The sequence below is a fragment of the Mytilus galloprovincialis genome, chromosome 1 (assembly GCF_965363235.1).
Source record: "Mytilus galloprovincialis chromosome 1, xbMytGall1.hap1.1, whole genome shotgun sequence".
In the NCBI taxonomy this organism is placed as follows: Eukaryota; Metazoa; Mollusca; class Bivalvia; order Mytilida; family Mytilidae; genus Mytilus; species Mytilus galloprovincialis.
The window spans coordinates 90,620,906-90,648,218 of record NC_134838.1 but is presented as its reverse complement, the minus strand read 5'-3'; the positions used below and the strand labels follow the sequence as shown (position 1 = coordinate 90,648,218).

General features: G+C 32.2%; 1 protein-coding gene across 1 annotated transcript; it reads right to left on the bottom strand.

The window, feature by feature from the left end:
• LOC143044370 (palmitoyl-protein thioesterase 1-like) lies at positions 1-27,155 on the bottom strand. The gene is made up of 10 exons (XM_076216349.1): positions 27,017-27,155; positions 23,145-23,254; positions 20,333-20,460; positions 15,326-15,396; positions 6,422-6,509; positions 6,112-6,126; positions 5,486-5,576; positions 2,345-2,443; positions 1,233-1,304; positions 1-923 (listed from the first exon to the last, which is right to left on the bottom strand). Exons 1-10 carry the CDS (start codon positions 27,114-27,116, stop codon positions 798-800), a joined length of 900 nt encoding a protein of 299 aa, XP_076072464.1. The 5' UTR covers positions 27,117-27,155; the 3' UTR covers positions 1-797.
• Between the last annotated feature and the right edge of the window lie 158 nt (positions 27,156-27,313).

The following is a 27,313-nucleotide window of genomic DNA, read 5'->3' as shown; positions in this document are numbered from 1 at the left end:
TGGAATGTTAATTTTATTTTATATAAATTAAGTCTTACAAAACAAATTATAGAAAAATGATATAACAGTAGAGACAAAGTATAAATTACATAAATTACAATCATACATAAGAATCTTGCTCCCATTACTGATTCTATTGATTTAACAATTCATTTCTTAGTAAAAAATCTACCCGTCTGTTTTGTCTATTATTAGAAAAATAACTGTCATATTCATTGTAATTGATGGAATTGTTTATAAAAGCACTCATTTGTACCCTGCAATCATTACATTACTAGAAAAATATACTTCTTCCCATATATTGATAAAGCATTTAAAAAATATCAAAGTTTGAAGACAAATTTCTTAAATATACAAAAAAATATATAAATTTTAAGAAATTAAAAGGAGACAAGTTTTTCTTCAAGTGATCCATATACTAGAAATTTTAATAATTGAAACAGGAATTTAAAAAAAAATTAATACTGCACATCTATTTGAAGCAACAATGTTTGAGTATAATAAATATTTACAAGCAAACCTTAGAACAATTTAGAAAATGTGGAGAATTATACATATCTGAAAAAAAATTAACTGTTTATCTTTTCACCTCATATAAAATAACTATTGTTGCACCTTTCTTTTATTTTAATTAAAGTTATGTCTGTGATATGTGTAATTTCTGATGATCTTAACAATAATATAATAACAAACTTATTGAGTATTTCAAATTGATGCATCATTTAATTTTAAAAATAAAAAAGTTAATTTTAGAAGAATCACAGTCATGTTCGTGTGCATCATGTCCTTGTAATGTTCTACTTGAGGAATTTGTTGACAATATTGCTGATGAACCATTCCTCTGTAAATTGGAGATGATCGCCAGGACTAGCTAAGAAATGAAGACGTCCAGCTTCATTCATCTGTTTCAGACCAAGCAAATCCTATAAACAATAAAAATTACCAAATTACTTTAATAATAAAAATTGGAGAAAAAAGATAATTATCTACTTTTGATTCGAAAAAGAAATTACGCTTGTGTGATGAGGGAGAGTAGGGGTACACAAATTTAAAACCTATATTTTGCACCAAAATAAAAACCCCTCCAAACATTATGGAACACAGCATCTCTTCAGTCTATGAACAGCATCATGATTTATTCCATTTCTTGAATTACAAAATGAAAAGGCTGATGACCTTGACATGGTATACCAGACATTAAACTGATGATTTCACTGTAATAATGAATTTACCTGTGTGTATAACTTTGACTGGGTTAGGTTGTATACAGTCTTTGCTTGTCCTGGGTTGTAGAAACCAAACCACTAAAAAATAACAAAGAAATTATTTAATTATCACTGAAAGTATGAATGTAGGGGAAATTTAGAGCCGCTCACTTAGTAGCAATACTTCATTAAACTGAGGCTGTTTACAGTCACGACTCAAACATCAAGGATTGTTTTGTTGCGTTTTGCAGGTTATATTTTGCTCTTTTATATAATGGAATATAGTCAAACAGATAGTGTGCTGAACAGCCATAATTCAATTAAAGGAATTATAATATGGTGAATGTATCACTATTTGTTACACAAAATTCAGTGTTTCTTTTGATTCAATTTGTTATTTTTTCTCAGGTACTTTTATTCGTCCATATTTTATAGTCGTTTTCATAATAATAGTTGTCTCCTCCTGAAATATAAGATGTTATTCAGTCCATACATAGGGTGCAATCAACAGTTTTTTTCTATGACGTCATATATTGAGGGACCATGTATAAGTGACCCTTAGTGGTGGACTGATTAATAAAGATACCTGTATAAAACTAGATATCACTGGAATCAGAATGTTCTCTAGTTTATAATGGAATAAAAAAAAAGTGTACTTTTAATAGTATAAAAAAGTTTTATCCAGAGAAACTGGGAAAAACATTGCCTAATCTAAGCTTAAAAAACCTGAAATCAGGTCATGTGCACACCCCTGAAGACATGATACCTGCACATTTTTCATAATCAAAGTTGTATGAATTTCATAGATTTTTACCTGTTCTTTCAAAAAATTCATATTTCAGGGTACGTTCGCCTGCTCCGAAAAGAGCTACAGTGGCTGCAAAGAAGTTTTGAATTTTCACTGCCAAAAAAAACAGACTGTTTACAGTGTTGTCTCCCCTCAAAACATGAATATTTAATCTAATTTTTTAAATTATTTTAATCATTCAACCTGTTTTAATTGAAGTTAATTAACATATCTTTACAACCAAATACAAAAAACATGATACTTTTTCACCAACAACTGTTTATAGCACCCATACTAGTAACTAAATCCCTTCCTGGCACAGTATTTGTAAGAGTATAAAAGTGTGTCTTACCTCACTGTCTCTGGGTTGTACCATACCATCATCCAAGAACTTAACAAGAGCAATATTCTTCACTTTCATCAAATTGGTTTTGTAGGTAGCATTCATTTTCTGAAAAGTAAAATAGTGAGTTATACACTGATTTGAATACCGTAAATATTGAGAAATAACAGTAACTGTTTATAAGTCACAGATACCCCTATGTGATATTGAATGTATTTTAAAATAGGCTAAATTCCTTTACACAAAAGGGTGAGTGTGTGACCAAAGTCTGAATGGGGGTTTCTATACTCAATTTATAACATTGATTATAGTATAACTAATCGCCGTATTTGAATATCAAAAATAAGACAACGCGTTCGGTCACAAGTTGTCTTATTTTTGATATTCAAATACGGCGATTAGTTATTCTTTTTATTACATTGGCAAATGGCTTTTTTTTTATGAAATTAATGTAGAAGATGTAAGGAACTATATCTTTTTCCTACACATTGACAATTTGTTTTGATCCAATGTTATCCACGTCTTGACAACACCTATTATTATACCTTACATATATTTCAAACAATTCTATTGGGTGAAACCTTATCATGAGACATGGAATAATTCAGTTAATTTTCATTCAATTGCAAGGAAGGACGAATAACCCTAAAAATTTACACCAGCGGTGAATAACCCTATTATTCACCGGTGAATAACCTTTTGAGTTTGTTGATTTGTACTTCAATTACCTCCCATGAAAATGACGTCACAGACGTAAATAAACAAAATGGCAGCGTTCACGTTACACCTGTGGAAGCCCATCGAAAGACGAGGAAATAAGGCATTGGACATGAAAAGAGCTGAGAGTGCCAGCAGGCGATAATATCTCTTATAAATGGTCCTTTTCAGGGCCATCAATATTTTACAAAAAGATTCTACTTTTGTTGTAAATTCGAGAAATTCGAACACAAATATATTTTCAAACATCAGTCTGTGTGTTATGTTAAAAATATAGACACTATAGTAAGTGTTCGAAATGCCCTTCCACTGTTAGTTCGGTATAATAAAACAATTGTGGCCCCTTAAAATCGATGAATATATGTATGACGTCAGAGATTTATTTCACATGTGAAATTATCAGTTTTTATCTAACTGGGAAATCAATGTAATTCATTGCAACCAATGTAATAATACAATATATCTAGGCTCCCAAAAATATTTTTAGCAGCATCTGTCGTTGCTGTTGTCTGTCTGTCAGCCAGTCAAAGTGTACAAAACAAATGCTAATTGGGTAAAATCTTGAGTTTTCTCTAAAATTATTATAACAACACTTATACCAATGGAAAATATGGGAGAAAGGAAAGAAACCCATTCAGTTTGGGTTCAACAGATAATGTTCAAGCCTTTTTACTTATGTAAAATGACAGGAAGGGGGAAAAAGATTACAGATTTATGGGTCAATAGCTCAAAGATCAAGGTCACTGTTCCTTTTAAAAATAAGATGCCATTATAATTGTCAATGAGACAATGAATTTCACTTTTCTCTAAAAACGAAGAACAATGAAATATGCTTTCATCCATGCAAAGACAAAAACTATTATATTTATTTTTTGGCTAAAATGTAAGGTTATGCGTCTTTTATCAATTGACTCTAGGATAAAATAATAATTTATTGTGGGTTGAATTGGTTTTCATTTATGTATTGCCTTTAGTTTGGACAAATATTATAACTTATTGTGGGTTCATTTTGTTTTGAATACATTAAAATTTCTATCATCATGGTTATAATACTGTGAGCATCCTTCCTGATTGTAAAAATAAACCAAACATTTCCTGAATAATTCTTAAGTTTATACAAATAAATTATTAATGACATATAATTACAAAATCTATATCTCTGTATAGTATTTTTATATAATAGGAAATTCAGATTTAAAATATTTCATACAATAAATTGTTAATTCACTGACATCAGATTATCCATTTTTTTGTCTTAAGAATACTAAATCTGCAGTTTGATCCAAACAGCCAATGCTGTGTACACAATTGAAAACATTAAAATTCATCTATTTGTTGTTAGCCCTAAAGTAACTAGTATCAGTACTTAAGAATTGAATGCTTCTTTTTGTAAATTTATTGGGGTGTAAAAGCGTTGACCGAAGTACATTTTGTATGAAGCGCGGAAGCGCTTCATTCTAAAAATGTACGCACGGTCAACGCTTTTACAACCCTATAAAGTTACAAAAAGAAGCATTCAATACTTATAATTACATTTTTTAACTATGATTATGAAAACACGAATTTTATTTATTTTATTATTTAATTCACCTGTGCACTTTATTGTTGGAGCACGTGTTATCATGAATGAAAAGTTGTATTGAGCATTGCAACTGCTTACGGAATAACACGTGATGTGCAGTTAGCCAATCAGAATAAAATATTATAATGAAACATACATCTAATGTAATTATACAGTAGTATAAAACAATAAAGGAGTAGGTCCGGTAAGGGCCGATTTTGGCCTCAAATTTCAGGTTCATCTAACGAAAGATTTTGGACACTTTTTAAACACTTAATTGTCTATTTCAATTGATTCAATTAGTTTATGTGATAGATTTTAACTGATTTAGTCAATAAAAACGCTCCGATTCAAGCTTAAATATGAAAAATCTATCAAATATGCCAAAAAACGTCACTTTTCAGATGGTTTTTGTTAAAAATAAAAGTGGCCTCATCCGTGTTCATCCTCAACCTTTATATATGTTATGTATTATCATCAAATACAACTTACATTTCAATATTATGAATGAACACGAATGCGGCCACTTTCATTTAAGACGGAAACCGTATAAAATTTAACTAAAATGCTCAAATTGTGAAGATTTCAGTAATTTAGCATGACTTAATGATGCTAGTACCCAATATATGTGCATTGTATTGTAAAAAAAATAGTCCATATATATGCAGCAGAAGCTTTCTACTTTGCAGTAAATAGCTTAAAGATTGCATTTTCACAATTTTGTAAAACTGATATATTTTGGGACCAAAAAGGGGTCTTACTGAACCTACTCCTTTGTTGAGATATTGTTTTAAGGTAAAATGTTAAAGTCTTCATGCTTTTGTTCACACCAATATGAAATGATTAATTATCTATAATTCTAAATATATTACATTTTCCTGGTTAATATCTGCTAAGAAAACGCTTTTCTGCTTGTACTCATCTTCATTCATTGGGTCATGCCAATACTCAGCCTGAACCAACCTGTAAAACATGTATATCAGGTTTTTAATATCTATATTGCTGAAGGGAAGGACTATTATATTTTCTGTGGAAAAAAATTTATCTAAATATTAATCTCTACATTCCTTTCATTTATAATTTTAAAGATGTGGAATTTCACTTTCTCAAAAGCATCTTCTGTTTCTGAATTAAGATAAATATGTTCTTTAATATGTTTGATTCACATATTGATGTACAAACAGAATTCCTGCATCTGGGAATCAGACTTATTAGTAATGTTGTCATGACATGCATGTATTCACCTCAAACTATGATATCTAATTGGACAGATAAAAAAGCTGTCTACAACATATTGAATATGTTCAATTCTGGCAAATTAAGCATGCAGCAGGCATGCCAAAAAATACCATTAAAAGCAGAGATCTTATCTTTTTCATGCAATATTTCATTGAAAAAAAATAAAATTCATGTTTATGAGGAAAATTATCTTACAATTCCAAAGAATTCTTATATTTTAGTTCCTGTTGCTCTGCTGCCTTGAAGTTTATAAACTTACCTATCCTGAATTGCACTAAAATAAAGAAAAAGATAAGTAAAGTAAACAGTTTTGAGATATATGAGGAAATAAGTTATAAACAAATAGTCCATGTTTTTTTACCTTTAAAGATCTATGAAATTTTGTGAAACAGAATAAGGTAATTTTTTTCTTTGCAAAAACATGCATTATATTATTAAAACAAATAACATATGGTGTCTGTTAATAGTAAACTTTTAGTGAAAAAAATCTAATGGTATCTGATTGCACATTGTTCTTTGCTGTTTTCTATTGTTTTTTATTTGCATGAAATAATAAAAAAAACACATACTCTATATAAGCTCCAAGATTGAGTAGTCTCCTGACCTCATCACACAAGGTTGAATTACCGCCAGGGCATCGAGGAAATCCATACACACCTACAACAAAAGAAATATTCTGGTTAGTAACCCTGACCTTAGGCTCTTCATGATAACTTTATATAAAATTGAGAAAGGAAATGGTGAATATGTCAAAGCGACAACCACCCGACCATAGAGCAAACAACAGCCGAAGGCAACCAATGGGTCTTCAATGTAGCGAGAATTCCCGCACCCGTAGGTGTCCTTCAGCTGGCCCCTAAAATATGCATAATAGTACAGTGATAATGGACGTCATACTAAACTCCGAATTATACACAAGAAACTAAAATTTAAAATCATACAAGACTAACAAAGGCCAGAGGCTCCTGACTTGGGACAGGCGCAAAATTGCGGCGGGGTTAAACATGTTTATGAGATCTCAACCCTCCCCCTATACCTCTAGCCAATGTAGAAAAGTAATATGTCTGTATTTAAAGAGATAGCAAACAACATTTATATGTTGTAATTACATAGAAGAAGAAAGACAATCCACTTTTGGATTTCTGCAGACTGATTTATTACACTTTTGAAATATTGACTCAACCATCTATTAAACCTATAGATTGAGATCAAGAACAACTGTCTGATTTATACAATATGTTATATCGTTTTGCAGCAAAATCATGACACTTTTGTATTTAATAGCTTGTGTGTCTTTCAATCCACCAAACTATATACTGATATTTTTATTTCTATGACAAATTTAATATTTGAAAATAGGAGGTGAAGGGTTATAGATTTTATCCATATTTTTTAAGCTGAAGAAAGGTTTTTATTTAGTCAGAACTTTACCCATTTTGTTTTTCTATTTTGAATAATCATGTTAATTATAAGAAAATAAATAACCTGTGTATTTCATTTCATTTTCTTAATTTCAGTGGTAGGCTATTGACTATAGACTATGGAAAATGTTCAAGCCTCAAATTTATATCTTATCTTTTCAACACTCAAGATCCTGTGGTAACATTTGAAATGATGAACTGTTCATAGGATTGGATGATTGTTGCTTGTTTCACATATAGAAGCAAAAGGTTCATTCTACAATCATATTTACTTTGTTTTTTTTGTTTGTTTAATATTGACCCTTTCTTTTAAATCTAACTTACAGTAGTTTTTTAAAGTACATGTATCACCTTGAAAATGGAAAATGACCCAGTAAAAATACACTATTCGAATTATATTTAAATAATCTAAATTGTATGTCAAAAGCTATCTGTACTGATCAATGTAGAGTAGAATTGATACTAGGAAAAAACATTTGTTAAGCTCCATTAGTTTGCAAAAGTAATTGCATGCATGAAGTTAACTTGTACTTCTGCTTTCATTAAAATTGATTGCCATGAAATTGTATAAACAATAAAACATGTAATCAAAAACAAAACACTGTCACGCATAAAAATGTTAAGTTAGACATATTTATTTTATTAAAGAGAAATATTCATTGAGTAACTGTTCATAAAGATTGATTGATTGATGGTTGCTTAATATCCAGTTGCACATTGTTATTAAGGAGCAATGAATTCGGGACAATAAATAATATATATACTAGGGTAGCTAGGGAACAGTCAATATGGAACAGTATATACTGGGTTGGGAATAGGAAATAATGTACATTATATATTGGTATGGAACAGATAATAAGGAACAGTATATACTGGTAGGGAACAGTATACTTTGGATTCATTTTTATTCATTGGATACCAATTTTCGTTGGTTTCGTGGTTACATGAGGTGAACCACATATTCAAATGTTTAACAAATAACATATTTTCAATAGGATTGGCCAAACCACGAAATCAAATATCCATGAAAATGCAAGTTTTCGGCTATCCACGAAAATTCATAACCATGAAAATAAATGAATCCACAGTATACTGGTAGACAACACTTAATAAGGAACACTATATACTGGTAGACAACACTTAATAAGGAACAGTATATACTGGGTAGGGAACAATCAATAAGGAACAGTATATACTGGTAGACAACAGTTAATATGGACAAGTATATACTGGTAGACAACACTTAATAAGGAACAGTATATACTGGTAGACAACAGTTAATATGGACAAGTATATACTGGTAGACAACACTTAATAAGGAACAGTATATACTGGGTAGGGAACAATCAATAAGGAACAGTATATACTGGTAGACAACACTTAATATCGACAAGTATATACTGGTAAACAACAGTTAATATGGACAAGTATATACTGGTAGACAACACTTAATAAGGAACAGTATATACTGGGTAGGGAACAATCAATACGGAACAGTATATACTGGTAGACAACACTTAATATCGACAAGTATATACTGGTAAACAACAGTTAATATGGACAAGTATATACTGGTAGACAACACTTAATAAGGAACAGTATATACTGGGTAGGGAACAATCAATACGGAACAGTATATACTGGTAGACAGCAGTTAATATCGACAAGTATATACTGGTAAACAACAGTTAATATGGACAAGTATATACTGGTAGACAACACTTAATAAGGAACAGTATATACTGGGTAGGGAACAATCAATACGGAACAGTATATACTGGTAGACAACAGTTAATATGGACAAGTATATACTGGTAGACAACACTTAATAAGGAACAGTATATTCTGGGTAGGGAACAATAAATACGGAACAGTATATACTGGTAGACAGCAGTTAATATCGACAAGTATATACTGGTAAACAACAGTTAATATGGACAAGTATATACTGGTAGACAACACTTAATAAGGAACAGTATATACTGGGTAGGGAACAATCAATACGGAACAGTATATACTGGTAGACAACAGTTAATATGGACAAGTATATACTGGTAGACAACACTTAATAAGGAACAGTATATTCTGGGTAGAAAACAATAAATACGGAACAGTATATACTGGTAGACAGCAGTTAATATCGACAAGTATATACTGGTAAACAACAGTTAATATGGACAAGTATATACTGGTAGACAACACTTAATAAGGAACAGTATATACTGGGTAGGGAACAATCAATACGGAACAGTATATACTGGTAGACAACAGTTAATATGGACAAGTATATACTGGTAGACAACACTTAATAAGGAACAGTATATTCTGGGTAGGGAACAATAAATACGGAACAGTATATACTGGTAGACAGCAGTTAATATCGACAAGTATATACTGGTAAACAACAGTTAATATGGACAAGTATATACTGGTAGACAACACTTAATAAGGAACAGTATATACTGGGTAGGGAACAATCAATACGGAACGGTATATACTGGTAGACAACAGTTAATATGGACAAGTATATACTGGTAGACAACACTTAATAAGGAACAGTATATTCTGGGTAGGGAACAATAAATACGGAACAGTATATACTGGTAGACAGCAGTTAATATCGACAAGTATATACTGGTAAACAACAGTTAATATGGACAAGTATATACTGGTAGACAACACTTAATAAGGAACAGTATATACTGGGTAGGGAACAATCAATACGGAACAGTATATACTGGTAGACAACAGTTAATATGGACAAGTATATACTGGTAGACAACACTTAATAAGGAACAGTATATTCTGGGTAGGGAACAATAAATACGGAACAGTATATACTGGTAGACAGCAGTTAATATCGACAAGTATATACTGGTAAACAACAGTTAATATGGACAAGTATATACTGGTAGACAACACTTAATAAGGAACAGTATATACTGGGTAGGGAACAATCAATACGGAACAGTATATACTGGTAGACAACAGTTAATATGGACAAGTATATACTGGTAGACAACACTTAATAAGGAACAGTATATTCTGGGTAGGGAACAATAAATATGGAACAGTATATACTGGTAGACAGCAGTTAATATCGACAAGTATATACTGGTAAACAACAGTTAATATGGACAAGTATATACTGGTAGACAACACTTAATAAGGAACAGTATATACTGGGTAGGGAACAATCAATACGGAACAGTATATACTGGTAGACAGCAGTTAATATCGACAAGTATATACTGGTAAACAACAGTTAATATGGACAAGTATATACTGGTAGACAACACTTAATAAGGAACACTATATGCTGGGTAGGGAACAATCAATAAGGAACAGTATATACTGGGTAGAGAACAATCAATACGGAACAGTATATACTGGTAGACAACAGTTAATATGGACAAGTATATACTGGTAGACAACAGTTAATATGGACAAGTATATACTGGTAGACAACAGTTTTTTATGGACAAGTATATACTGGTAGACAACACTTAATAAGGAACACTATATGCTGGGTAGGGAACAATCAATAAGGAACAATATATGCTGGGTAGGGAACAATCAATACGGAACAGTATATACTGGTAGACAACAGTTAATATGGACAAGTATATACTGGTAGACAACACTTAATAAGGAACACTATATGCTGGGTAGGGAACAATCAATACGGAACAGTATATACTGGTAGACAACAGTTAATATGGACAAGTATATACTGGTAGACAACAGTTAATATGGACAAGTATATACTGGTAGACAACACTTTTATATGGACAAGTATATACTGGTAGACAACACTTTTTTATGGACAAGTATATACTGGTAGACAACACTTAATAAGGAACACTATATGCTGGGTAGGGAACAATCAATAAGGCACAGTATATACTGGTAGACAACAGTTAATATGGACAAGTATATACTGGTAAACAACAGTTAATATGGACAAGTATATACTGGTAGACAACACTTAATAAGGAACACTATATGCTGGGTAGGGAACAATCAATAAGGCACAGTATATACTGGTAGACAACAGTTAATATGGACAAGTATATACTGGTAGACAACAGTTAATATGGACAAGTATATACTGGTAGACAACACTTTTATATGGACAAGTATATACTGGTAGACAACACTTAATAAGGAACACTATATGCTGGGTAGGGAACAATCAATAAGGCACAGTATATACTGGTAGACAACAGTTAATATGGACAAGTATATACTGGTAGACAACACTTAATAAGGAACAGTATATACTGGGTAGGGAACAATCAATAAGGAACAGTATATACTGGTAGACAACAGTTAATATGGACAAGTATATACTGGTAGACAACACTTAATAAGGAACACTATATGCTGGGTAGGGAACAATCAATAAGGCACAGTATATACTGGGTATGGAACAATCAATAAGGAACAGTATATACTGGTAGTGGTAGACAACAGTTATTATGGACAAGTATATACTGGTAGACAACACTTAATAAGGAACACTATATACTGGGTAGGGAACAATCAATAAGGCACAGTATATACTGGGTAGAGAACAATCAATAAGGAACAGTATATACTGGGTAGGGAACAATCAATAAGGCACAGTATATACTGGTAGACAGCAGTTAATATCGACAAGTATATACTGGTAGACAACAGTTAATATGGACAAGTATATACTGATAGACAACACTTAATAAGGAACACTATATGCTGGGTAGGGAACAATCAATAAGGAACAGTATATACTGGGTAGAGAACAATCAATAAGGAACAGTATATACTGGGTAGGGAACAATCAATACGGAACAGTATATACTGGGTAGGGAACAATCAATAAGGAACAGTATATACTGGGTAGGGAACAATTAATAAGGAACAGTATATACTGGGTAGGGAACAATCAATACGGAACAGTATATACTGGGTAGGGAACAATCAATAAGGAACAGTATATACTGGGTAGGGAACAATCAATAAGGAACAGTATATACTGGGTAGGGAACAATCAATAAGGAACAGTATATACTGGGTAGGGAACAATCAATAAGGAACAGTATATACTGGGTAGGGAACAATTAATAAGGAACAGTATATACTGGTAGACAACAGTTTTTTATGGACAAGTATATACTGGTAGACAACACTTAATAAGGAACAGTATATACTGGGTAGGGAACAATCAATAAGGAACAGTATATACTGGGTATGGAACAGTTACAAAACAGCATATAGTAAGTAGAGAACGGTAATTAGAAGTAGTCAATGTAGTAATGAGGAAGTCATTAGGGAACAGCCAATATTAAAGGAACCATATCATTATAATATAAGGACAAATGCAAAAATAAGGAGATGTGGATTAATGAGAAAACTATCCATAAACCAAAAGACCAAAAGGAAATTGTTGAGATGAATAGGTCACAAATGGCCTTTAACAATGATCAAAACCCATAACCAAGCAAACAAGTGAAACTGCGAGCTACTGCTCACTGATGATACCCCCGCCGCAAGTGGATAATATTAATAGTGTAAAAAAAAAGTGTTCGGTAAACAGAAAGTTGTCGAGTGATGAATCTGAAAACGCATCACACGGTATAGCTGACTTATAAAAATCCTGAAACCAAATTTCAGAAATCCTTGTATTGTAGTTCCTGAGAAAAATGTGACGAAAATTTTTAACTTGGTTATCATGCGTAAAATCATACAAGTGTTCGGTAAACAGGAAGTTGTCGAGTGATGAATCTGAAAACGCATCACACGGTATACCTGACTTATATAAATCCTGAAACCAAATTTCAGAAATCCTTGTATTGTAGTTCCTGAGAAAAATGTGACGAAAATTTTCAACTTGGCTATCATGTGTAAAATCATACAAGTGTTCGGTAAACAGGAAGTTGTTGAGTGATGAATCTGAAAACGCATCACACGGTATAGCTGACTTATATAAATCCTGAAACCAAATTTCAAAAATCCTTGTATTGTAGTTCCTGAGAAAAATGTGACGAAAATTTTCAACTTGGCTATCATGTGTAAAATCAGACAAGTGTTCGGTAAACAGGAAGTTGTCAAGTGATGAATCTGAAAACGCATCACACGGTATGGCTGACATATATAAATGTTGATACCAAATTACAGAAAGGGTGGATGTGTAGTTCCTGAGAAAAATGTGACGAAAGTTTCATGGGACGGACTGACTGACGGACGGATGGACTGATGGACGGACTGATGGACGGACTGACGGACGGACTGACAGACAGAGGTAAAACAGTATACCCCCCCTTTTTTTAAGCGTGGTATAATTTAAAGCGGGGGTATAATAAACTGTTCTTGTAAAATAAATTATGAAACCATACCGACTGTGCAAGGGCTGTATAGCCAGTCAAGGTCGTTAAAAACTTCCATTTGTTGATGAAACCATTCAAAATAGAAAACAAATTGCCTGACTTTTACAACCAAAATAATATGGTAGAATAAGGGGAAAAAAAACCTAAATGCTATCATTCTAAATTGATGCAAATTTTGTTTTAGTCTGTAGGCAAAACAATAAAATTCAGCAAATAAGCCAAGAATTATTTGATGAAAATAACTATATTTGTTAGAATTGATGAGACTGTAATTATATTATATCAAAAGGCACGTTCGTTTATTCTTCTAACTGAAAGAGACAGCTAGAGTAAAACATATTGAAAGAATCTGAATTACAGAAGACAAAAACATATGCATTGTATTAACAGACTGAAAAAAATCTATTCAAGACATATATTCTGCTGAGAATTCTCAAGTGGTTAATTACTAGAAAAGATTGCTTTTTGTCAAACATTTATCTCCAATAAAATGTTATTGAACAAATAATTGGTGTCTGGAAATCCATTATAGAAGTGTTCTGTCATCAAGATTGTATAAAACTCAGTCATTAAAGGAGTATTTATCTAGAGAAACAAAAAATACGAATTAGAACTGTGAGGCATTGCTCATTAATAAACAAAAAAACTTAAAAGTATTAAGTCATCAGGAAAGTGGTGAACAATGGATATGAAACTGCATTAGACAGTATAGCACGTTCTCACGATACAATATAAGATATTTTAGGAAGCTTCTAAATGAAGCCAAAGAAAAATGTTCCAAAAATTTCATACATGGTTATTATGTTAAATATTTGGTAAAAGGGACTTAAGGACTGAAAAATCTGAAAACCCATCACATTGTCGATCAATTTGTTCACATGAAGCTTGATCACAAATTTCAGGCAGTGGACGGATCCAGAAATTTTCATAAGGGGAGGCCCACTATCAGCATATAAGGGGCCCACTCCTATTATGCTTCAGTGATTCCCTTAATAATCAACCAAATGTTTCCCACAAAGGGAGGGTGGGGGTCATTTGAACAACATAATCTAAATTTGTATTCTATACACAGAATATTAAGCTTTCTGTTTTATATAAAACCTAAAACAATTTGAGTTTGTTGATTAAAGTAGTTCTGCTTCATAACAAATAAGATTTTAGGAAAGAAATAAGAAGCAAAATGTGAAGTTTTGTAGAAAATCATAATAGGATCATCTCTACCATTTCATAATAAATTAGGACCAGTTATTTTAAAAAGGTGTTTTGAGTTTCAGTTACTCAGAGGCCATGTCTGCCCCCACCGCATATATTGAATATTGGAACTTGGATACACAAAAAACAATAAGTTTGTTGAGGTCCATCTTAAACATTGGTAATAATTGGCTCAAGAGTTTCTGAAAAGTCTGTGACATATAACAAATGCCAAGTGGTCAGAAAAGTTCTCTGTTGTTGGTTTAAATGAACTTAAAATGTTAATTAAAAAAAAAAGGAGTTATAAAAATAACAGATTAAGCATGGTCTGCCATTCAGTAAGTTTTTCATAGAGATAATGGGCTGCATCTAAGCTTGTGATATGAAGTCAAACATAACCATTGCAGTGGTAACAGATTATTTCTAAGCATACAAAGGTATTTACTGACATGCAACATTTAGGATACAATTCAATGTAAATGGCTGTCATTACCTTGGTGTTGTCCTCCTACAGAGATCAAGTTAATCATGGGTGGACTGGGACATCGCTGGGCAACTGCTCTCCTACATTAAATAAACAAATTATCATGTATACATTTAAATAATAGTTATCTTTTGTACCTTTACTTTACATCCATACAAGAAAGCATCTAGGTATTATTTGCTAAGCATATATATCCCCACTCATATTAATTCAGTTGCAGAAAACAGGAAAGAGGTGTCTTCTCACATGTTACAAATGCCTTCTTTACTAATCATTGATATTATGTTGATAGTCCTAAATATAAAGCTTTATTACAACTGTCACATAAACTTAACATTAACCAAGAAAACTAAACGATGACCACTGAACAATGAAAATGATGTCAAGGTCAGATTAACCATGCCAGGCAGACATGTACATCTAACAATTCTTCTATACAACAAATATAGTTGACCTGTTGCTTATAGTTTAAGAAAAACAAACCAAAACACAAAAACTTAACTATAACCACTGAACCATGAAAATGAGGTCAAGGTCAGATGACACCTGCCTGTTGGACATGTACACCTTACAGTCCTTCCATACACCCAATATACTAGACCTATTGCTTATAGTATCTGAGATATGGACTTGACCATCAAAACTTAACCTTGTTCACTGATCCATGAAATGAGGTCATGGTCAAGTGTCTGATGGGCATGAGGACCTTGCAAGGTACACACCTACCAAATATAGTTATCCTATTGCTTATAATAAGAGAGAATTTAACATCACAAAAAATCTTAACTTTTTTTCAAGTAGTCACTGAACCATGAAAATGAGGTCAAGGACATTGAACATGTGACTGACGGAAACTTCGTAACATGAGGCATCTATATACAAAGTATTAAGCATCCATGTCTTACACCTTCTAAAATATAAAGCTTTTAAAAAGTTAGCTAAAGCCGTGCCGTAGCCGCCGCCAGATCACTATCCCTATGAAGAGCTTTCTGCAACAAAAGTTGCAGGATTGACAAAAAACCAATAACTTTGAAACCTAAAATCTAAATTTGTAAGAATCAAAAGGGAGCTCACGTAAAAATAAATTTACAAAATTTCATGCAAGTTGGTTAGAGCATTCCTTGATGTATAATAAGATAATTCTAAATCAAATATATCAGCTTTGTAACTGTTTTTAGTATTGCCATTGGTTGGTTTTTAGAGGTATCTTTAAAAGTCTATTCATAACTCTACATCGAAAAGTCATCAACCATTGGAGGTCTGAAAATGTACATAAATTCTTAGTAATAAGTTGAAAATAAAACATTGGTTATGGAAACCCATGGGAACTCTGAAATTGGTCTGCTATGGAATGGAGCACCTGGTATCTAACATAACATTTAATCAGACATTATTCAGAATAACAAGTGTTGTTTCATGCGTTATATATAGTCAAATAAATGACATAATCAATCATTAGAACTAACAATGTGTAGGACAAAATCATAAAAAAAGAAAAATCTATATACACTGTAATAATTTTTATAAAGACAGAAGTCATAATTTATACTTTTGCTTTAAGTCAATCCCATAAATTTTTAACATCCTGCAAACATAAATATTGATTATTACATAATTTGGCTTTGAATGTGTCGATGAAATTTACTAATTTAGAAAAGGATGCAACTTATCTATAAAGTTTTGTTTTCATTGACTTGCAACCTATTGAAATATTTCGTATTTCTGTACAATATATCTCTTAAAATGGTATGTTTCTTTTGGGAAATAAATTGTGTAACCTTGGTGTTTTTAATCTTTAGAATACTCTGCATAATTAATATCAATTACTTGCACTGTTAACTAGCATTAAAAACTGATCAGATACTAAAAACAAGCAAGATTTCATTACCTGCTTCAATTAATATCATTGATTTTCTATTTTACCAAGATTTTTTTTCAAAAAATCAAAAAATTCTATTAATTAGACATTTTTTAAGTATTTCTTTTTCTGTTGCATTGATAAGAAGATATTTAAATGGATTGATGTGTGCTTTAAATTCTCTGTAATTATATGAAATTGTGAATATAATATTGACTATAGTTTCCACTGATTCAAAAGTAGAATAGCAAACATTGCCATATGCTGTGAAATCTAGGAATGTAATGTATAACTTCAGATATTTTATCAGTTTTTGCATTGCATATTGTGGAAATGTTATTGGAGCTGAACTATTTCTAAATTTCTTCACTCTTACAATGCAAGAAGAGTAAAATAGTACAGAAAGAAAGTATTGGCCTTGGGCAAATTGTAAAACCATCCAAGAAAGTGTTAACCTAATTCTGATTGTTCAGTCTACACCAAAATCTACTGACTAGTTAAAACTGAAGTTAGGTAGCATGGTTTTGTAATAGTCCATTTCTGACCTTCACCTTTTATTTTCCTCTTCAAAAATAGTCACTTCTTATGTTGCTGGAAGATTCATCTGACATCATTTATCATGTCAGAATGACCTTCAGATATTCATCTGACATCAATTATCATATCCTGTTTTTATAATGAAATGTTAAATCTTCGAAAGACCTTCAGATAACTTAAGCAAATTGCACTGTTAAGTCAGGCCAGAACTCGTAAATGAGTTGATGTCTTAAAGAGTTCTCTTTTATGTATACTAAAATTGTGTATTTTTGTCAGCTTGAAAGGGTTTGACTCAGCAGTTTGGAACTAAGCACGAAAAATAACTAGCAACTAGAGGCTCTAAAGAGCCTGTGTCGCTCACCTTGGTCTACGTGAATATTAAACAAAGGAAGCAGATGGATTCATGACAAAATTGTGTTTTGGTGATGGTGATGTGTTTGTACGTCTTACTTTATTGAACATTCTTGCTGCTTACAGTTATCTCTATCTATAATGAACTTTGCCCAGTAGTTTCAGTGGAAAGTGTTAGTAAAAATTTACAAATTTTATAAAATTGTTAAAATTGACTATAAAGGACAATAACTCCTAAGGGGGTCAATTGATCATTTTAGTCATGTTGACTTATTTGTAAATCTTACTTTGCTGTACATTATTGCTGTTTAAAGTTTATCTCTATCTATAATAATATTCAAGATAATAACCCAAAACAGTAAAATTTCCTTAAAATTACCAATTTAGGGGCAGCAACCCAACAACGGGTTGTCCGGTTCATCTGGAAATTTCAGGGCAGATAGATTTTGACCTGAAAAACAATTATACCCATGTCAGATTTGCTCTAAATGCTTTGGTTTTTGAGTTATAAGCCAAAAACTGCATTTTACCCCTATGTTCTATTTTTAGCCATGGCGGCCATCTTGGTTGGATGGCCGGATCACCGGACACATTTTTTAAACTAGATACCATAAAGATGATTGTGGCCAAGTTTGGATTAATTTGGCCCAGTAGTTTCAGAGGAGAAGATTTTTGTAAAAGATTACTAAGATTTACGAAAAATGGTTAAAAATTGACTATAAAGGGCAATAACTTCTAAAGGGGTCAACTGACCATTTCAGTCATGTTGACTTATTTGTAGATCTAACTTTGCTGAACATTATTGCTGTTAACAGTTTATCTCTATCTATAATAATATTCAAGATAATAACCAACTAGAGGCTTTAAAGAGCCTGTGTCGCTCACCTTGGTCTATGTGAATATTAAACAAAGGAAGCAGATGGATTCATGACAAAATTGTGTTTTGGTGATGGTGATGTGTTTGTACATCTTACTTTACTAAACAGTCTTGCTTCTTACAATTACCTCTATCTATAATGAACTTGGCCCAGTAGTTTCAGTGGAAAATGTTAATAAAAATTTACAAATTTTATGAAAATTGTTAAAAATTGTCTATAAAGGACAATAACTCCTTAGGGGGTCAATTGACCATTTCTATCAAATTGACTTATTTGTAAATCTTACTTTGCTGAACATTATTGCTGTTTACAGTTTATCTCTATCTATAATAATATTCAAGATAATAACCAAAAACAGCAAAATTTCCTTAAAATTACCAATTTAGGGGCAGCAACCCAACAACATGTTGTCTGATTCATCTGAAAATTCCAGGGCAGATAGATCTTGACCTGATAAACAATTTTACCCATGTCAGATTTGCTCTTAATGCTTTGGTTTTTGAGTTATAAGCCAAAAACTGAATTTTACCCCGATGTTCTATTTTTAGCTGTGGCGGCCATTTTGATTTGATGGCCAGGTCACCGGACACATTTTTTAAACTAAATACCCCAAAGATGATTGTGGCCAAGTTTGGATTAATTTGGCCCAGTAGTTTCAGAGGAGAAGATTTTTGTAAATGATAACCAAGATTTACGAAAAAAAAGGGGTCAACTGACCATTTCAGTCACATTGACTTATTTGTAAATCTTACTTTGCTGTACATTATTGCTGTTAACAGTTTATCTCTATCTATAATAACATTCAAGATAATAACCAAAAACAGCAAAATTTCCTTAAAATTTACCAATTCAGGGGCAGCAACCCAACAACCGATTGTCCGATTCATCTGAAAATTTTAGGGCAGATAGATCTTGACCTGATAAACAGTTTTACCCCCCATGTCAGATTTGCTCTAAATGCTTTGGTTTTTGAGTTATAAGCCAAAAACTGAATTTTACCCCTATGTTCTATTTTTAGCCATGGCAGCCATCTTGGTTGGTTGGCCGGGTCACCGGACACAATTTTTAAACTAGATACCCCAATGATAATTGTGGCCAAGTTTAGTTTAATTTGGCCCAGTAGTTTCAGAGGAGAAGATTTTTGTAAAAGTTAACAACGACGACGGACGATGGACGACGGACGCAAAGTGATGGGAAAAGCTCACTTGGGCCTTTGGGCCAGGTGAGCTAAAAAGGCAGAAGACAGTTTCAGACACTAAGTACTGATCTAACAGTACTTAAAGTGATTGAAAGTTAGTTCAAGGCTAAATTTCAACTTATAATAATACATATTTCGTAGGCTAGAATGCCAAGCAGTACACTGTAAAAGTGCATATTTAATTTATTACTTACAAAAATTGTCCTCCCTGTGAAAATCCAATGGCATTATAACCATTCTGCAGTTTTGGGTCTTTAGCCAGCATTTCGCATACCATACTAATTTGTGTATTGCAATTCAGGAAGAAGCCATTTACAGTGTCCTATAATAAGTATAGTATTACTTTACAAATGAATTCAAACGAAGTATGCAAAAAAACGAAATTTCTCATCTTATGAAAAATACCATATTCATTATAAAAGATATTTCACAGACTAGATATCAAACCATTACTCTGCAAAAATGCATATTTAATGTATTAATATTTAATAAGTATAAGCAGGAACATATATATTGACATATAGATATGCTGTTCCCAGGTATAAGTCAGGATATCTACTGATATATAAAATGTTCCAGGCCCAAACATGTACACTTGTCAATGAAAATAAATCTCCAAATGTATAAAATGAACATAAAAGCAGTAAAAAATGCGTTTTCACTTAAATTGCTTGACAATCTGTCCACAGACATTTGTTAATACAAGTACATGATATGTTATTGCTGGGAACATTTTTGTTTCAACAGTCAGGATCAGTGGGGTGATCAGTGGTGGAGGTAATGTCAATGAAACAGCAACCCAAATACAGATAGAGGTCAACATATAAGACAGTGGTTGTGTGAATATTTACCAACTCTACAGCAGAGAAACAAATGGCAAAGAGAACAACGAGATATAAGATTGACGACATTGTAATCATTGCAGATGACCATACTCCAAAAGTATACTAACTATACTAACGGTATATGAAGCCAAAATTATATGTAGTTTTGATGAATAAAGATACTAAATAGTCTAACCGCAAACTCAACTTTATTGCCTGATTTGATGTAATCCGTACAATTCTCAATTAAGACAGTGGTACTGTCTATATAATATATCAAACTCTAAATCGTCATGACATTACAGTTAATTTTCTGATGAAAAGATCATCCTGTAGTTATAAGCAGTGCATACCAGTATGTTTTAACTACTGTGGATTCATTTATTTGCGTGGGTACCAATTTTCATGGATTGAAGAAAACTTGCACATTAGTGGATATTTAATTTCCTGGTTTTTGCAAAGTCTGCATACATTTCTTTACAAAAGTTGTAGTTCTTTGAACATTTAAATTTGTGATCCCTGTCCCCACGAAATTCACGAAAATTGGTATCCAACGAATATTAATGAATCAACAGTAAAAGCTTTCACAAATAAACATATATATATATATATAGCAATTTAATAGTTATGTTAATGCTTGTACAAATCACCAAAACAATTTGGTAATAAACACTTCCAAGATATTAACCGGTACAAGGGCGGATCCAGACATTTTTAAAAGGGGGTTACCACCCTAGAATAAAAAAACTTTGTTTAATATGCACATAGACCAATCACCTTGGTCTATTTGCATATTAAACAAAGGACACAGATGGATTCATGACAAAATTGTTTTTTGGTGATGGTGATGTGTTTGTAGATTTTACTTTACTGAACATTCTTGCTACTTAAAATTTTCTCTATCTGTAATGAACTTGGCCCTTTAGTTACAGAGGAAAATATTTTGTAAAAACTTACCAAAATTTACCAAATTAATGAAAATTGTTAAAAATTGACTATAAAGGGCAATAACCCCTTAAGGGGTCAACTGACCATTTTAGTCATGCTGACTTATTTATAGATCTTACTTTGATGAACATTAATGCTGTTTACAGTTTATCTCTATCTATAATAGTATTCAAGATAATAACCAAAAACGGCAACTTTCTTAAAAATTACCAATTGGAGAGCAGCAACCCAACAACCAGTTGTCCAATTTATCTGAAAATTTCAGGGCAGATAGATATTGACTTGATGAACAATTTTACCCCCATGTCATATTTGCTCTAAATGCTTTGGTTTCAGAGTTATAAGCCAAAATCTACATTTTACCCCTATGTTCTATTTTTAGCTATGACGGCCATCTAGGTTGGTTTGACGGGTCACCAGACACATTTTTAAAACAAGATACTCCCGAATGATGATTGTGGCTAATTTGGTTAAATTTGGCCTAGTAGTTTCAGAGGAGAAGATTTTTGTAAAAGATTACAAAAATTTACTAAAAATTGGTAAAAAAATTACTATAAAGGGAAATAACTCCTTAAGGGGTCAACTGACCATTTTGGTCATGTTGACTTATTTGTAGATCTTACTTAGTCAAACATTATTGATGTTTACAGTTTATCTCTATCTATAATAATATTCAAGATAATAAACGAAAACTGCAAAATTTCCTTGAAATTACCAATTCAGGGCAGCCACACAACAACCGATTGTCCAATTCATCTGAAAATTTCAGGGCAGATAGATCTTGACTTGATAATCAATTTTACCCCCATGTCAGATTTGCTCTAAATGCTTTGGTTTCAGAGTTATAAGCCAAAATCTACATTTTACCCTTATGTTCTATTTCAAGCCATGACGGCCATCTAGGTTGGTTTGGCGGGTCACCACACACATTTTTTAAACTAGATACCCCAATGATGATTGTGGCCAAGTATGGTTAAATTTGGCACAGTAGTTTCAAAGGAGAAGATTTTTGTAAAAGTTAACGATGACGGACGCCATGTGATAAGAAAAGCTCACTTGGCCCTTCAGGCCAGGTGATCTAAAAAGGGGGGTTCCAGTTTCAACCCCCGGAACCCCCCCCTCTGGATCCGCCACTGCTGTATGTGAAAATGTCTATATATATATATATATGTTGGTGCAGTGGATTGAAGCAAGAAGATATTTAAGCCCTTGCAATAATAATACTGTATATTACCTCTTCAATATTATCACCAATCTCCAAGGACTTAACATATACTTTGGACACTTGTTTTTCTATCAGACCTTTGATTGATCCCATGCTAAGTGGGTTACAACAACTGTCACCTGAAAGATAATATGAAAAATATCAAAATTCTGTTTTGACAAAACAAATCATAAAATATTGATTTTATAGTAAGAAAATGTAATTTTTAATAAAATTCTATGCTAAGGAATTATCAAACAAGAATCACTTGAAACTGATTGAACAATAAAACTATATTATAGTAACTCATCATTAACAAGAGGCTCTCAAGAGCCTGAATCGCTCACCTTAATTCTTTTGGTTAAATCTCTCATCAATGATTATTTTGGCTTTTCAATTTATTTAAATGTTTTATGGATCGTCCTATTTTCTTCAAAAGCCAAAAAAAATAATCATTTTCTCCTATGTTCTATTTTAGCCATAGGAGCTATGTTTCTTGACATACAAGGAAATAAAATATAAAATTTATACTAGATACTCTGAAACTCATTTAGCCTAAGTTTGGCTGAAATTGATACAGCAGTTTCAAAGGAGAAGATTTTTTAAAGTAAGTCAACATGATGAACAAATTGTGAAAAAAGTCTTTAAAGGGCAATAACTCCTTAAGGGGTCAATTGACAATTTTGGTCAAATTGACTTAATTGAAGATCTTACTTTGCTGAACATTATTGCTGTTTACAGTTTATTTCTATCTATAATTATATTCAAGATAATAAACAAAAACAGCAAAATTTCCTTAAAATTATCAATTCAGGGGCAGCAACCCAACAACAGGTTGTCTGATTTATCTGAAAATTTCAGGGCAGATAGATCTTGACCTGATAAACAATATTATCCCATGTCAGATTTGCTCTAAATGCTTTGGTTTTTGAGTTATAAGCCAAAAACTGCATTTGACCCCAATGTTCTATTTTTAGCAATGGCGACCATGTTTGTTGATAGATCAAAACTTCGGATACAATTTACAAACTAGATACCCTAAGGAACATTCAATTAAAGTTTGGAAGTATTTGGCCCAGTAGTTTCAGAGGAGAAGATTTTTGTAAAAGATTACTAAGATTTACAAAAAATGGTTAAAAATTGACTATAAAGGGCAATAACTCCTAAAGGGGTCAACTGACCATTTCCGTCATGTTGACTTATTTGTAAATCTTACTTTGCTGAACATTATTCCTGTTTACAGTTTATCTCTATCTATAATAATATTCAAGAGAATAACCAAAAACAGCAAAATTTCCTTAAAATTACCAATTCAGGAGCAGCAACCCAACAACAGGTTGTCTGATTCATCTGAAAATTTCAGGGCAGATAGATCTTGACCTGATAAACAATATTACCCCATGTCAGATTTGCTCTAAATGCTTTGGTTTTTGAGTTATAAGCCAAAAACTGCATTTGACCCCTATGTTCTATTTTTAGCAATGGCGACCATGTTTGTTGATAGATCAAAACTTCGGATACAATTTATAAATTAGATACCCTAAGGAACATTCAGTTAAAGTTTGAAAGTATTTGGCCCAGTAGTTTCAGAGGAGAAGATTCTTGAAATAGTTTACGACGACGACAGACGACGACGGACGCCAAGTGATGGCATAAGCTCACTTGTCCCTTCGGGACAGGTGAGCTAAAAAGGGCATATACATTAACATCATCATCATGTTACATATAAATCCCTCTCCACTTTGCTGGCCTTGAAGCAGCATTAGCCTGTGATTTTTCAAAATCTACAAGGGTGTTTTTTAAGTGCAAAAGATATTGCTATCTCTTAACACACATCAGCCATTTATTGTCCCCTCATGACAGACTATCCTCGTTCCTTAAGACCATACTAGCAAATGGTGTCAAAGGAAAGCACAAAATTTAGTCCCTGAAATTTTCTCTGAGGAACCTTTGTGTTTAAACTATTGTTTAATAAGATCTAAAAGGCTTTGCCCCTTCTCAGATAAAATGCAAACATTTTCATGTTGGAATTCATTTCTTTAAAACTATCAATTAGTTAAAAGTTTCAGTTCATTGCTTTAACAAGAGCCTGAATCGCTCCCCTGTATTTCAGAGAAGATTTTTAAATGTTAGCAAACTTGATGAACAAATTGTGTAAAATTGTCTTTAAAGGGCAATAACTCATTAAGGGGTCAATTGACAATTTTGGTCAAATTATTTTTTTTGTAGATCTTACTTTGCTGAACATTATTGCTGCTCACAGTTTATATATCTATCTATAATAATATTCAAGATAATACCAAAAAACTGCAAAATTTTGTTAAAACTACCAATTCGGTGTCAGCAACCCAACAATGGGTTGTTCAATTCGTTAGATCATTTCAGGGACGATTGATCTTGACCAATTGAACAATTCTACCCCTTGTCAGATTTGCTCTAAAAGCTTTAGTTTTTGAAATATAAGCCAAAAATTGCATTTGACCCTAATGTTCTATTTTTAGCCATGGTGGCCATGTTTGTCAATGGATCATAACTTCGGATACAATTTATAAACAAGATACCATAAGGAACATTTATTTAAAGTTTGAGGGTAATTGGCCCAGTAGTTTCAGAGAAGAAGATTTTTAAATGTTAGCAAACTTGATGACCAAAATTGTGTAAAATTGTCTTTAAAGGGCAATAACGCCTTAAGGGGTCAATTGACAGCTATGGTCTTATTAACATTTTTGTAGATCTTACTTTGCTGATCATTAATCACTGGTGTTAAACTAATAACCATAACTGGAATTATGAAAATCCCAATATGGCGACGGCAGAAAGAGGTGAAATCTTCTCAGTCAATGGGCACAAACATGTGAAGAACAAGATTGAAATTAGAGTATAGTAAGATAAAGTCAAACAGTTAAAGGAAGTATAGATAAAAAAAATACTTTTCAACTTTTTATTTTATAATTGTATTAAGGTATGAAAATAATGTAAAGTAATATTTCAATATGTATTTGAATTCTATTTGTACAAGATTTAATCTATTTTACTCCCAAAACGTAAATATAAGGAACAATTTTGAATGGTGACAAAAAAGGGGAAGTATAAACTCAAGTTGTACACAAATTATTTACGACCTAAAGCTCAGGTAATTGGTGTTAATTAACAGTGTGTTTGACACAAAAGATGTTCAATGAAGCCATGCACTTAATGGGTCACTAAATTTGACAGTTTACACAGCTAGCTGAACTTCCTGTTCATGAAAAAATTACAAAATTGCCGGTATTTCAAAGGAAAGTCACTAATAAATGAAATCAATCTCAAGGCTAAGAAATCCAGGTCAAAGCAGGGCATTTTCAGAATTCCCAGGTTATTCAATGATCAGCGGGTGGCCCAGGTGATCCCTCAGAATTGCAAAAATCTTATTATTTGCAAATTTAATTTTGTGATTCACAAATGTGTGCTGGATGATATTAAACAAGGAAAGATCCATCCTTGTAATTAAGGTTTATCTTCTATCAAAAATTCATTGGGACATCATAATTTCCATTAAAAAAGCAAACACAGTACCAGAGACATATAATACATACTAATGATTATGACATACAAAAAATACATGATCTACGAAAATTTTTAAATTGTTGCCAATGGTTGCGGTGATTTTTAATTTTTTTCTTGAGAAAAATACAAAATCATAAATCGCTCACAATAATAAGTTGCTTTACAGTATCTAATTAAAAGCACAAAAAAAACCACATATATCAAAAAGTACAAACACGTGAAAGTAACCCAATAGTCTACAACCCGCATTTCTACCAAACCGCCCTACCAAAGTACCTTCATATCTTGTGTAATGTTGTTTTGCATAATTTGTAATTATTTTTTATTGCATTATATGTGAAATATGCAAAATTTACCCATGCCATGCCAAAGTACCACTGGTGTCTGGCCCAGGGCACTTGACAATGTCAAAAACACCACTAAAGAAACCAAAGTTAGTCTTCCGTCGTCTGCCATCTTGTCCAATCACATGAGAAGTATAGGGAGAATCTGTACTTTCAATTTAGAGAGATATTTATTTTAAACTAACGAAGATAAATGAAAGTTTTCAGATTTGATGTTTACTTCAGAAATATATTAATACCAAAAAAAATTATTTGAATGAATCTTGTATTAAACATTATATTTATGATAATTTAAAATATAAAACGAAA